We start from the raw sequence: 13,879 nt of genomic DNA on the forward strand, positions 1-13,879 counted from the left end.
ACAGGCTTCTCGGGATCTACCCAGGTCTGAGGCAAGGTGGTTCAGAAGGATAGGTCCCTCTTCTCTCAGTCATAAAACTACACAAGCAGCTTCTGCTGTGAAGGTCTGCTTATAAACTCCTTGTGAAACAGTTTTAAAATAGCAGTGCTCTCCGATCGCTGCCCCCAAAAGGCGAGAAGCTCCTGTTCCACAGGAAAGTTTCCCACTTCCAAGACTAGAGAAGCCACACACTTGATGCTGACTGAGTACAGGAAGCTGTTCTTTCTCACCCAGGACCACGGGAGCTCTTGTCCAACTTTGTTTCACTTGGTTCCCACGGGACGAGCACGGAGGCTGGGTTCACACTGCCATGCACAGCAAGCACAGCACAGATTTTCCTCCTCCCTCCCACTTTTACAGCTGACTGGGGAGTTCCCACCAGGAATGACCCCAGCAGCTCCAGAGCTGCAGCATGAGCTCAGCTCTCCAGAACAGTGGTAATCGTGCCTAGTAATCACAACATGCTACGGGAACTGTCTGCCTTCATTGACATTTACAAGAACAATTTACAGAGCTGCAACAACCAAATTTATTTTAAGTATTTTCTGTGAGTTTATTTAAAATTTAAATACTTGCTAGCTTCAAGCTTCTGGCTCAAATCCTATGGATTTAACTGTAACTTAATGGTACTGTTGCATTGCCAACAACAGAGTAAGAATGTTTCACATTTCAAGGACATGCACTTAATTCACTCCAAATTGCAAAGAAAAGCCCATATTTCAATGGAATGTTTCACTGCCTTCCTAAAGAAGTACTTCCATATACGTTTCTACTGTAAATGTCAAATTAAACCTTTACATTGTGTTTGAATTTCAACTGAAAAAATGAAAAGGGCCCAAGTTAGAAAGATCATACTGACAGCCTGCTCCTTCTTCCAAAATTCTTCCCTAATTAAAGCAAAACAATCAACAGTTTCCTATGTAGCAACAAAAACATCTATTTACCAAACATCGAGACTCTCAGCTTTGTTTGTATATTCTTCACAGTTAAAATGTAAACTTGCAAAAATACTGTGAATGATGAAAACTAAAAGCAATGGATTTTACTCTGTTAAAAACTAAAAATTACTAGGTTCAAATCGGAGCTTTTTTCACAGGAAATAAAGTAGCATGGGTGCTATTTAATCTTTCTCAAATTAGTTCAGAAATGATTTTTCTAGGAGCACAGTAGAAACAAACATAAAGTTACCTGGCAAAGAGACACGATTGTCCATGCACATTGACAGAATTCTTTCATACACTAGTTTCCCTGTTTAAAAAAAAATTTAAAAAAAATCAAAACCCATTCATAATGAACTGTAAACCACAAAATGTTGATACACAGGTTCCCTCTCCAATATAAAATGTTGATACAAAGGTTTCCTCTCCAACATACATGGAAATCAGCTGGAAAAACCTCCTAGAACGCTAACATTGTGCTGCCCTCTACTGAGGCTGAAACTAGCATTTCGCACACTGTAAAAAACGCATCTGGCTCCTTCAGTGCAGAGGTAGCACACAGGTCAGATTTCTCTCAGGCCAGGAAAGGACAGCTGGTGTCCTGTCTTTGCTGGGTTTGGGTATTACGTTATCTTCAGCAACTTGCAGTAAGTAGGAAAGAGCACAAAGAGGAAGCAAGATCTGAAAAAACAATTGGACCTGTGTCATAGCACATCCTGCCAAACATCAAAATACCCTTCAACTTTGAATACTGTTGTAAATCTTTTCCATAACATGGCAGAAAACCAAGAGAATCACATGCAGTGGACGACAATTTAATGCAAAGGATCATTTAACAATGATAAAAATAGATTAAAAAATTCAGTAACTACATTTTGATCACTTCATAGTCCCTATTCAGCTAAAGAAAACTTTCCGACTTCTATCCCTCAATATAAATAGAATGAAATACTGAGTCAAGAATCTGCCAAAACCAAAATTTTTCATAAATTAAATTTCAAAATGCAGAGATCATGATTTTTTCCCAAGGTTTTTTTCCTAGATATTGACTAATACATAAAGCACAGAACTACAAAATTAAGTATTTTTATTTTAAAGACTTCACTCATAAGAGTTTTTTAAAAGTCATATACCACATTTATACCACTCATGTCCAGATGTTTACGTTGGAAATATTCCATGTTAAAACTGACAGTCATTTCAGTACTTTTTGGATAACTTTGATGTTTTCTAACATTACAAAAAACAATTTCGTTTCATTAACAATTGTGTAGTAAGTCTGGCACATTAGATACTTACCAAAAGTATCAAGGATATCTGTAATCAAAACAAATTTACTTGGATAAAACTGGATTACTGTTGTGTCTGAAAGAAGCTTAGAACACTAGAAGGGAAAAAAAACAACAACAAAGAAACATTTTTAGAGGACAATGCAAGTTTGTGTTTTTGCTCCAGACAGGCTGGAACGGATGAATATCTACAGATGCAAAGAACCAACATGAACTTCCCAGCAAAAAGCAGAAGAACCTGTAACATAACACATCACGGGACTCTCTATTTTTCAGGTTATTCTTCATTTCCAGCAGAGCTAGTCACAGCTCTGTTTTTCCTTTATACAAGGTAATCTACAATGCAGAATTTCAGCTGACCATGCAGATCTGTGCATTTGTTCAGACAAAACAAATTCTCTCCCAGAAGCAGCATAAAAAGGCACTTCTTTTCTAATAACAACTTTAAGGGCATTTTTCAGTTTCTCACCATCTCTCTAAGCATCCATATCAAACACAAAACTTGACATAGACTAAATTAAGAAAAAATTTTAAAAGTTTAGCTAATGAGCTTTTCAACACATCTTTGCGGCTCACATAACTAGTTCAAACATTTTGGAAACAGGCCAGCTGATCCACAGTCAGCTCCAGGCAGGAATCTGCAATCAATCACCACCCACAGGCACCCAACATGATCGCAGCTTTTGCACTATAATGATGTCCGGTACAAAGTCACATTTGAAAACTTATTAGCCAACTTAGTTCTAGTATTGTTGAATGTAAAGTCCAGGTAGGAACATGTCCATTTATGGTATTAATTCAAAATACATTTAGGAATTAAAATATTTTTTAAATATTCAATTAAGCTATACTTTGTTTTCTGAGACTGTCCAAAAACTGCAGACTAAACTGCAGTTAAAAACTTTGACAGAAGTCTATTCACAAAAAAATCAACTTCCACCTGAAGAAAACAGGCTGACTGCAGAGAGAAATCCACCTCCTCCCTACTTGAGCCAAATGTGGCCTTTGACCATGAGTCTTCTCTGGTATCTAAGACTGACAAGTACAGTATTCTCTGTGATCTCTGTCCCTTCTCTCTCCCTCATCAGGAGACAATTCTTCAACCTCAATGGAATAAATGAAGTTCAAGTTTTCATTACACTCCAAAAGTCCAGAAAGCAATCCAATACCCCACAACACCGCTTTGTTTAAACAAGAAAATCATAACATTTGAACGTGTGCTTAACCAGGGGGCACACTTTTTGCTTTATTCATCAGGGAGAAACTTAAGAGTGCACCAGAAAGACGGGCGCGAGCATTCACATCTCACAACCAAAGCAGAATCTTCCCTGCTGCGTGGTAAGTCAGTCACCTTCAAAGAAAGGTAATTCAGTAGCTGTTCAGGACCTAACACATACCAAGAACACTTAAATTACCACTTTTCTTAGAGCTCACATACATAATCAACTTACTTCAGCTTACTCTAAGTAGCTTAGCTTATTCCATCTTGACAAGTAAAGTATCTTGTAAAACGGCACTTGAGGAACTCACATGCTATAAATTCAGACCCTGCCTTAACAACCAGAACTCTTCCTGCACTTCAAGCTCTGTAAAACTCCCGCACAGAGAACGGCAGCTTCGTCCCCAATGCCCAAATGAAAGGTCTTGTGTAATTTCATCATTAGTTCTTACATCAAGATAATTCTAGCATTGAAATGAAAATTGCTTTTGCCAGCCCAGTATAAATTTCTGAAAATAACAACCAAAAAAAAAAAAAGCCCAGGCTTATTCTTCCTATTGCATACTAATCGGTATGTGATGATAATAATGATAGACTATACATATAATCACAGGCTGATGTTAAAAAAAACTGCTTAGTTTCTTCAGGGGATATAACACTTAAAATTATGTTAGTTACTAGGAACACAACAAGGAAAGTTCAGTCAGGTTTCTACCCTACCCTGCCTTATAAGTATAAAATTATTATTTGTTACTTATAGTCTCCTTTATGAAAATTTTTTAATTCATGTTAATTACCCAAATACCTGTTTTATTCTTACACAGTCTTTCAATTAATGACAAGCATCTGCAGCACAAACTTCAAGTGCAAAGTGAACAACACACAGACAACACTTCGAGAGATAAACATATGCAATTTTAATACCACTTTCCTAAAAGGAAGCACTGAATCCCATCTTAAAAACTATCTTATTTCAAAATTGGTTTTGAAACCATTTGTAGAAGAACATATGAAAGTATCAATGCGTAGATTATCACTGCATGTCAGACACTGTATATATATATACACACATATTAATGCACTGCAAATACAGTACATCCATGTCCCTTTTCTTCTCATCCAAAGACTTATAATATTGTATTCTCTTTCACTAAAATATTCACACTTCACAATGCTATATATGGAATTTTTTTAAAAAGAATAATAGTGCTGATTTCATAGCATTACAATAGAACATTTGTCACCTGAGGTCACATATGATTTTTTTATCTCAGTTCATTTATGTTTCATTTCCTTTATTGTCTTTACCACAATTTAAGCTGAAATTACTGCAAACAGTTTTCACAAGAGTATCCAGCACGACCAAAAAAAAAACCAAACCTGACTTTATATAACCCCACTTGATGACTACTAGCATTACATCAGTTTTACAGCTTTTAAGGATGTCATTATCTCCTCTGTCCTCTGATGCACTCTGCCTCTGGCCTTTTTTAAAGGCCAAGACAAACAAAACAGCATTTAATTGTCCTATTTTCCCCTGCTCCCCTCAGAGACCATCACCCCAAATGAACAGAGAAAGACAAGTTTAAAAAAAAAAAAACCAAACAAAAAACCCTCCACGCAACAAAAAACAAGAGAACATACGCACACTTAAAAAATCTGAAGTTGTTTCCTGTAGCTTGCTATGATCCTAAATCAGATTATTTAATTGCCTTACTAAGTTTGGGTGGGGAAAACAATGATGTTCAAAAAGTCACCCTGATATTATTGGGGGTGGGGAGCAAGGGTCTAGAAGGGGAAAAGGAGAGGAAAGGAAATTACATACCTTAGAAAGAGTTGATATCGCTACACATTATTTATTCTAATCATCCTTAAACAGGTAAAATTTTCACATCTGTCATTTGGCCACTCTCTTTAATAAGAATTCCATCCTACATACCCTAGTCAAAATCTATAAATAACAATGAAGATGAAAATCCAACTGTTGTCAGAAGTCACAAAACTCTCAAAGAAATGGGTTTCAGTGAAGAACAGAAGAAAGTAATAGAAAAATAACAGAAACCCTTCTTTCCCGAAGAAAGAAACCTGACAAGCCACACCACCAAACTCGCTGGTTCTGTACAGACAAAAACGTAAAACTGACCTGGATGACTATTTTCAGAGCTTTTACTTTCTGATCAGAGGACCAAGCGTCCTTTAAAGACTGGTTCAGTTCTTCAATTCGGTTCATGTAATCCTGCTGAGTCAAATTCAACAGCTCTTTCTGTGACCCCTGGCAAGAAAACACAAGCCTACTTAATAAGAGAGGAAATGAAAGAACACTACCTAAAGCAACTCTAGAAGTACCCAGCAGATTCAGGCTTTACGAAAGTAAGATATGGAACATCTCATCTTTGCAGAGTAAAATACTGCTGTTTGAGAAATAACTTGAGTACTCGGTATTTCTATCAAGCACGTAATTGTAACTTCAAGTTCAGGTAGACTGTATGCAGCTTCTTGCCCTTGCGACAGGGGCAAACAAAATTATCAGATGTTAAGACTATTTGTCTCCAGAAAGTCTTCTAGCAGCTGCAGACTGTACACAGTACCAAAGTAAATCAGGTGAATTTTTGAATCACAATTTCGCCTGAATTCTATAACAATAAGGATTGAAATTACTAGAGAAATCCCATGGAAAGTATATATTTATCTAAACACTGCATAAGCATATGCAGGATTAGGACCTCTTTAAAAGGTTTTATAAAAGATTTTTATTTCACAAATTTATTTCACTTTTAAAACAGTGATGTAATGGGATCAGAAAACTTTCTCACCTCTTCCAGATCATCCAGTTCTTCTAACCTTGTCCTCACTTTTTCAGAAACTGCTGAGCCAGTAGTTGTAGCTTTTCCTGTAAAGAATTTTGTGTTTTAGTTTCCTTAACATTTAAACACTTGGACTTCTAAAGGGAAACAAACCTGAAGAAGCTTGACAGACTCAGACAACTAGTCAGCTTCCATGACAGAAGGCAAGTGGTTTGATTCATTTGGTGGCTATTCCTGAAGACACACATTTAAATGTACCTACAATTCATTCACAGAGAATGACAAATAAGCAAAACTGACTATAAATGGACTTTCTTGCAAGTTTTTCTGGTAAGGAAAGAACCACTGGATAGAACCATAGGATAACTTAGGTTAGAAAAACTCTACGGAGGTCTGTGTCCAACACTCCTCCTCAAAGCAGGTCCAATTTTGATAAGTTGCACAGGGTTATATCCAGTCAATTTAATGATATCTAAGGATGGAGATTATACACTCTCCCTGGACATCCTGTTTCAGTGTTTCACCATTCTCATTCCAAAACAGTATTTAATTTTTTTGAAGAAGCTGAAATGCTGCATGTTTACTCATATATAAAAATTCTGATTTACTATGCAATCAGCTATGAGTACTTAGCCCAGATTTGCTTCGCTAGAAAACATGATAAAATATTTAGCATTTGGTTCTTTTTTTGAACACTCAGCATACAGCTGAAATAATTTCACTTTCATGTAAAGAGAATAACTGAACAGGTTCCCAAGGGACTTGTTTGCTTTCCCTTCCAGCAAGCAGAAGAGTTGATGAACATGATCCTCTCAAGACATCATTGCTCACTTTAAATGGAAGAAAGTTTTAAGCTACAGTGGAAGGCAGTGAATTCCATTTCCTTCCACAACACATAATCGCAAATTCATTAGCCCACAGGAATACAAGACACAGTGGTGGAGTGGTTTGTTTTCAATAATTATTTTAAGTGAAAAATCCAGCAGAAGTCTTATTCACAAAAAAAAACCCCACACATCCAACCATATGCCAGAATGGCGGAGGACAGGAAAACACATTTCACCTACTCTTGATCACAAACCTGACACTGCACCCTATAACTCAAGCAAAATCTGTTACTGTTAAAGTAACTGCTTACCTTTTTCAGATCCCATGTACAGATTCTATGAAGAAACAGAAAAAGCAGACTTTCAGAAAACACATACTCGCTAGCATTACAAGAATACACAAGATAATTTCACTGCTAATTAAGCCACCAACCATTTAGAAGTAGACCTAAGATCCGAACTAAGAAGCTGAAACTTAGAAACAACTATGAAGTTGTTTGTATTGTTACAAAAAGACAAAGTGATGGCTTCTAAGTATCAACAGACTTTTGGACTCATCTCTAAAACAATCATTGTAAGCGAGAGCTTGCAGTACAGCTTTCTATAATATTGAAACTGAAATTTAGTGGACCAGTATTTACTCATGAAATAATTACAAAACAGCAACATCCAAAATCCAAAGGTCTAGTACAAATAAACAAAACCAGAGAAGTGGCTACTTACAATAGAGAGCTTCTCTGTTGTTGTGTATCTAGCAAGGATTTCACCACGTTTGCTTGACCACGGTTCAAAGTCACTTCCTACTGCTGAGCTGTCATCTTTATCCCGTTTCTTTCGTGTACTATCCTATGAGGAGGGTACAAGTGCAAATGTTAAATACACATCTGGAAAAAGAAGAGAAGGCTGGTAAAGGTCAACTTAATTGTTCAAGTGATAACTGATCCTTCCAAAAGTTACACCATTAACAAAAAAAATCCATACTTAAATAAATGTCAACATAAGCCAGATAAATATAGTTAAAAAAAAAGAATATACCATTCTACTAACACAGTATGTTTCCTAATTCCATTAACCTCCTAGCTGGTGAGACAAATACATTTCATCCAAGGTTGGCTTTGTAGTTTTGTTTTGGTCAGTTTTTTTTTGATTTTACTTAGTTAAGGTAACTCCCCTCCAGTGTTACCATGGTAGCAGTAGTAGTCACAGGATCTGCAGCTGCTGCAAATAATGATAAGGGATCGGTACCATCCAATACACTGCTCAATGGATCCATCATAGAACTAGAAGAGGAGGAGGAGGTAGAAGAAGTACTTCCTTTCCGGTTCATTTTCTTGGTCTTGGATTCAGTAACCTAAAAGAAAAGTTCAAAACTATTACACAAAAAGGCCTTCTCTTCCCCTGTTTTCTTTAATAAATCATCAAAATGTCTACAGAACTACAAGAACAACCAATCTAAACTTCTTTCTAGTACCTCTCCTCTACTTTATTGTTTTTCTCCCTCTTCTCCAACCTCTTCCTTGCTATTTGATTTCCTCTGCCAGTCTCATCTTTACTTTTCTTGTACGACACTCAAGCCTGGAACATTAAATCCATTCGTAAGGCCTCCATCTTATCTTCCTACTGACCTTCCTGAGTAGAAGTTGCTGTCCATTTATCATTCATTACCGTATGACTATCATCTCTTTGAAGCTGGATTTTTTTGTACATCCACATTTTTAAAAGCCTCTCATACATTAAAGAGATGATAAATGTTTTAAAGCATACAGCTGACTGGAAGTTAACCCAAAAACAAATCTTACATCAAGCAATTATGAAGGTTATTTGTAATGCAACAATTTGATTTTAAACTTATCCATTATTCAGCATTTAATGCTACCAAGAAAACCCACAAGTTGGAATGCTATATTTGTCAGAAGGAGACTGGTTTTGACACATTATAGCACCAGCAAATTTCTGTAGAGGACAAACAGAATAAACCTTGATGCCTCTAAAACAACAGGCTGCTAACATAGAAAGCAACTTCACTAGTACCACCACTGACTTTAAAAGCCTTTTAATTTTAAAGGAACGGAAGTAAAAAGAGGAACACAATCAGTTTAAATTCACTTTCGTTTTCCGAAAGCACAAAAAGAAACTCACTGTAATGGGTTTTAGTGGGTGGTAATCGCCAAAATCCAAGGGTACAGACTCCAGTTTGCACGCTTCAGATTCTGTAACATAGTTTCTTGATCTTGCATGCCTTAAAAAGCAACAGGAAAGGGCAAGTGTATATGCATACAAATAATCACATACTTATGAACAGAGATACATATCCTACGTCTATATAGATGTAAGCATATTTACAAAAAGAAATGCATGTTGAAAAACAAGTCAATGTAGAGACCAAAATTTCTCTCTCTACTGAGACACATAAAACTAAAACTGAAGAAATTTTACTTTCAGCCATTCAACTGTATTCTGCCTCTACAGCTGGATTCTCTTCCATTCCATTGTACACCAAAAGGGCAATTTAACCAAGGATTTGTACGTGTGACAGGGTGATGATCTCTTTTAAGATGAATACTCAGAGTGAAGGAAAAAGTTAAGTCTGAAAACACAAGGGAAGAAATCAAAGTGATCATGCACACATATAATGTGGGACTACACAGATTAACTTGTGTAGCTGCAAAGCTCTTCCCTGAGAAATCTATTTCTATCTGTTCACTGCACTCATAACAAAAGTTGCAGAAGTCAAATTATAAAAAAGAAACTATCAGTACTCATATGCTTGCATTGTGGGTAAATCCTTGTATAAAAGCTTTGACTCGTGTAAGAAAATTAATTATGTCATTAAGTGAAATAAATCACAAAAATATATGTATTTTAGGCTTTATTTTGAATCTGATGTTGAGAGAGAACTGTGGAAACTATGGCCTCCATCTCTAATTAGAAAAAGATTTCATTCCAGAAAATAACATAAATAAAGATATTTGAATAAGATAAAACTGCCACTAGGACCTAACAGTAACACACACTAATTTATCAACCACAGTCTAAGGACACTGCTCTTTTACAAAATAAACCATTCATCCTGGGTTTAACTGCTCAAATATAATTTTATATGTTAAAAAGGCTTTTAAAGCACGTTTGACAGTGTAGGAAGGCAAAAAAGGGGGATTAAAACTTCCCTTGCTAGCACTTGATGACAATTTCAAAAGATACTTAAGAGTTATAAATCCTTTCTAACAAGCTTTCTAACAAGTTGTTATCTCTGACAACACATAATTTCACATATGAAATTAATTCCTTTTAATTTTATGGAGTAGTAGTAATGATTAAAACAGGAAATGAAAATATGAACTCACAAAAATACTTAGGACAGCTGCTTCCTAAAGCAACTGCCATCGTGGCTACCACATGGTACTTTCCTTTAGCAGCAGCAACAGTTAAGTACTATAGTACAATAGTTAAGGCAGAAAGAGATCCAAGTAAAGTCTAGAAAAACATATTTGAAAAGGTTTTCTCTCCATTTTACCCTCCATAACTTCTTGTTTTCTTTTTTAGTCTTTGAAACACGCAGAGCAGCTAATGGTTCTTTCCCGTTTCATCCGGGATCCTGAGAATATTTATAGCACACACCAAGGCCTTAGCTGAATGAGTAAAACCAGTGGATACACCAAGGTTTTATTTAGTCAGACTCACAAAGAAAACAAACAGCATTCCCCCCATATAATACATATCTATCCCACAAAAACCAATCCAAACTTTCAAGAATTCCATTCCTGCTCAGAGACCTAACTCAGTAAGAATTTCAGCAGTGCCAAGTAGCCAGCTCTTCTATAGATATTATGTGCCCCCAAAAGAACAGATTCATTAAAAACAAAAAATTAAGAATGAGTTTAATTTATGATTGTGCTACTCCAAGGAGAAGCTTTGACATCTAATGAGATACAACACAGCAAGAGACAGAGACCAGCAAAATCCACATGGTTATTCCTTTTGTTTTCTTGACCTCCAGCTCCTTTTCTTTATACTTGAATGGCCTCTTTAATTTACTATTGTCCCATGATTCAACGATTCTCCTTGCTCACTTGCTTCATGGGTTAATTAGCATCTGGGTGAAAAATCTTTCTACCTCTTTCTGGGTACATAATTATAACATTTCTATTACTCTGCTACAGTTCTGTCAGTATTTCCATACCTCTGCTTTACAGTTATTTCCAACCTAGATGTAAAGAAAAACGTCACCAACAGCTCACACTTGACCCACCACTCCCAGGCCAAAATCAGTTGTACTCTAATTATAATGTAAGGCCATCACTGGGCCTTACGTGTCTAATACACACGTGGGAATGAAGAAGAGCTGTTCACTCTGCAAATAAGTATTTTAAAAGTACATTTACAGTGTGGCTATTCAAGTGATAAGACAGCCTGTAACATAGCTAATATGGGGGACAAGTGCAAGCTTCCTCTGACATCACGTTCCAGTTAGTCTCCAGGGAAAGGAGATTAAGCATTCCTATCTCGGCCACAGCAGCACAGCCGACTTCTGAGAGTAAACAAAAATAAGACTCAGACCAAGCCAGGGTTTCACCCCCAGTGCATGCTGCAAGATAAACCCCGGCTTGCAGGTGCTGTTTTAACAATGGGCTTTAACCTTTTCACGCACCCAAGCACCACTGCAATCGTCACCACTCTATGCCTTCCACGCTTGCTGGACTGATGACCTTTTTCTCTCCTCCCAATAAACAATCTTTTTTCCTGGGACTGCTGTACTTCCTCCTTACTCCCACGTTACGGAAGCTCTTCCAACACCCAGCCCACCCTACGGTCCCAGGCGTCTCCCTCGCGCTCCAGGTTCTGTGCAGCAGAACCAGCCACATTACAGAAAACCACGCATTAAAACATTTTACTCTGGTTCATTATTTCTCCATGGCCACGTCTGCACCAGTAGTACCAGACCTACCGATTAGCTTGCTCATTTGCTGCGTTACGTGAAAATCAATTTGGCAGCATCCCTACCCCTCTGCTCTGTGGCTGCCGTCCTTAGTTTTCATTATATATTGGTACCGCTAGAAATTCCAAAGTTGCAGTCACATTTTTTCCTTTCTGTTTCTGCAAGGTCACTGACCACGCAGAGGTTCCACCACAACTACCGACTGCACTGGAAGTATCAACAGTTCCAACAGCCAACTAACGAGTTCAAGCCGTTCTACACACTCAATTTCCTTAGCTACAGAAATTCAAGTTTTAAAGTATTTCATACCCCAGTGAATTTATTTTAAAAAGCATAGCTCTGATGTTTTCATAAAACTTCAACTAGTTTCAGTAACAATGAAACTTCTAAATCCACATTTTTTTTCCACTTTTTTTACACATAAAAGTTTGCTCACACATTAATAACATGGAAGGGAAAGTGAGGCAGATGACTTTCAGTGTGACAATACAGATATGGGGGGAACTTTTTAGCAACCTAATGCTCTAATTAGTTCTAATTGCTGCAAGTTACTTTTCTTGACTCATTAGGTTTGATTTCTAGTTTGCTCAGGACTATAACCCATCAGCCACATCAAAACACAGAAGTTTCATATACTCAGTGTGTTATAAGAACATTAGCCTCGGGAGAGCAAGCCTTCCAGAAACAGAAAATAGGCTCATTTGTAAACAAGGACAAGTCCGGAGAAAAATGAACTCTGAACGTATCTTCCTTTACTTGGCCAGAGAAAGAGTGCCTGTTTTACCCTTCCCTTCCATAACAAATACAACTGTAAGTTATTCCACGTCCTGCGCAGTGCGGCTCCCTCAGCTCAACACCCAGTTCTGTGGGAATATTTAGTGTCGCTGGAAGCCGACCTGCCTCTTCAGTTTGCGGCCCTTAAACACCACATCTACTTCTAAAGAGCCTGTGAAGGACAACTAACGGGAGCCAAACTCTGCCGGTAAACTTAAACCCGCTGTACCAAACCTTCCTTCAGCGCGCAGTGACACCGCCCGGCGGGGGAGCGCCATTCCCTCACGGAACGGAAGGGACCCGGCATCCACACCACATCGTGGCCAAGCCACGCCAAAGGCCGGCTGCCCCGCAGGAACCTCCTTGCTGCTAAGGGGAATAACCCACGGCGGGGCGCGGGGCCCCGCGGCCGTCGCGTTTCTCCACAGCCGCCCAGAGCCCAGCGCCCCGGCTCCCCCCGAGGTTCCTTCCCCTCAGGCGAGCGGCCCCGAGCCCCGCAGGGAGCAGCCCCAGCGGCGAGGCTGCCCCGGCCCCGCCTGGGCTGGGGAGCTTCCCTCGCGGGCAGGCCCGGGCGCCCCCCGAGCCGCCGCCGCCTCAGTGCGGCGGCCCCCGGCTGTGAGGGGAGCCGGGGACGATGGCCGCCCTCACGCAGCCGCGGGAACCTGCAGCCCCCTTGGAGCCCGTTACCCGGCCTAGCCCACCCCCAGCACCGCCTGAGGGGCCGGCGGGAGCGCGGTCCCCTGCCGGCACGGGGCCAGGCAGCTCCCAGCCACCCCGCCCGCAGCCTCACCAGGGAAAGGCAGCCATCTTGCCGCCCCGTCACATGACACCGCGGCCAGGCAGCGCCTTCCGCCGCCATTTCCCGCCCCGCCCCGCGGCGGGAAGCGCCGCGCCTCAGGCGGGCGGCGGGAAACGGGGTGGTACGGACCCGCCAGGACGGGCTGTGGGGGCGCCTCTGCGGGCCTGGCGCAGGGGTCTCGTGTGAAATACACAGAACTGGGCATGGACAGGGCAAAAGACCCTTCCTGCGAGTATCAGTGAGCTGTGAGGTGT

General features: G+C 39.4%; 1 protein-coding gene across 2 annotated transcripts in view; it reads right to left on the bottom strand.

Annotated features, from left to right (window-relative positions):
- Positions 1-13,700, bottom strand: part of VPS35L (VPS35 endosomal protein sorting factor like) — a 54,732-nt gene extending 41,032 nt beyond the window's left edge. The window contains exons 1-9 of one of the 2 annotated variants that reach the window (XM_074598530.1): positions 13,617-13,700; positions 9,256-9,355; positions 8,300-8,467; positions 7,840-7,962; positions 7,428-7,452; positions 6,299-6,375; positions 5,629-5,757; positions 2,277-2,361; positions 1,228-1,287 (exon numbers count right to left, since the gene is read on the bottom strand). In XM_074598530.1, coding sequence (XP_074454631.1) covers positions 1,228-1,287; positions 2,277-2,361; positions 5,629-5,757; positions 6,299-6,375; positions 7,428-7,452; positions 7,840-7,962; positions 8,300-8,467; positions 9,256-9,355; positions 13,617-13,633 — 784 coding nt within the window. In that variant the 5' untranslated portion in view covers positions 13,634-13,700. The other variant, XM_074598531.1, reaches the window with a different exon arrangement.
- Between the last annotated feature and the right edge of the window lie 179 nt (positions 13,701-13,879).

This window comes from Larus michahellis, chromosome 8, assembly GCF_964199755.1.
Source record: "Larus michahellis chromosome 8, bLarMic1.1, whole genome shotgun sequence".
Taxonomy (NCBI): Eukaryota; Metazoa; Chordata; class Aves; order Charadriiformes; family Laridae; genus Larus; species Larus michahellis.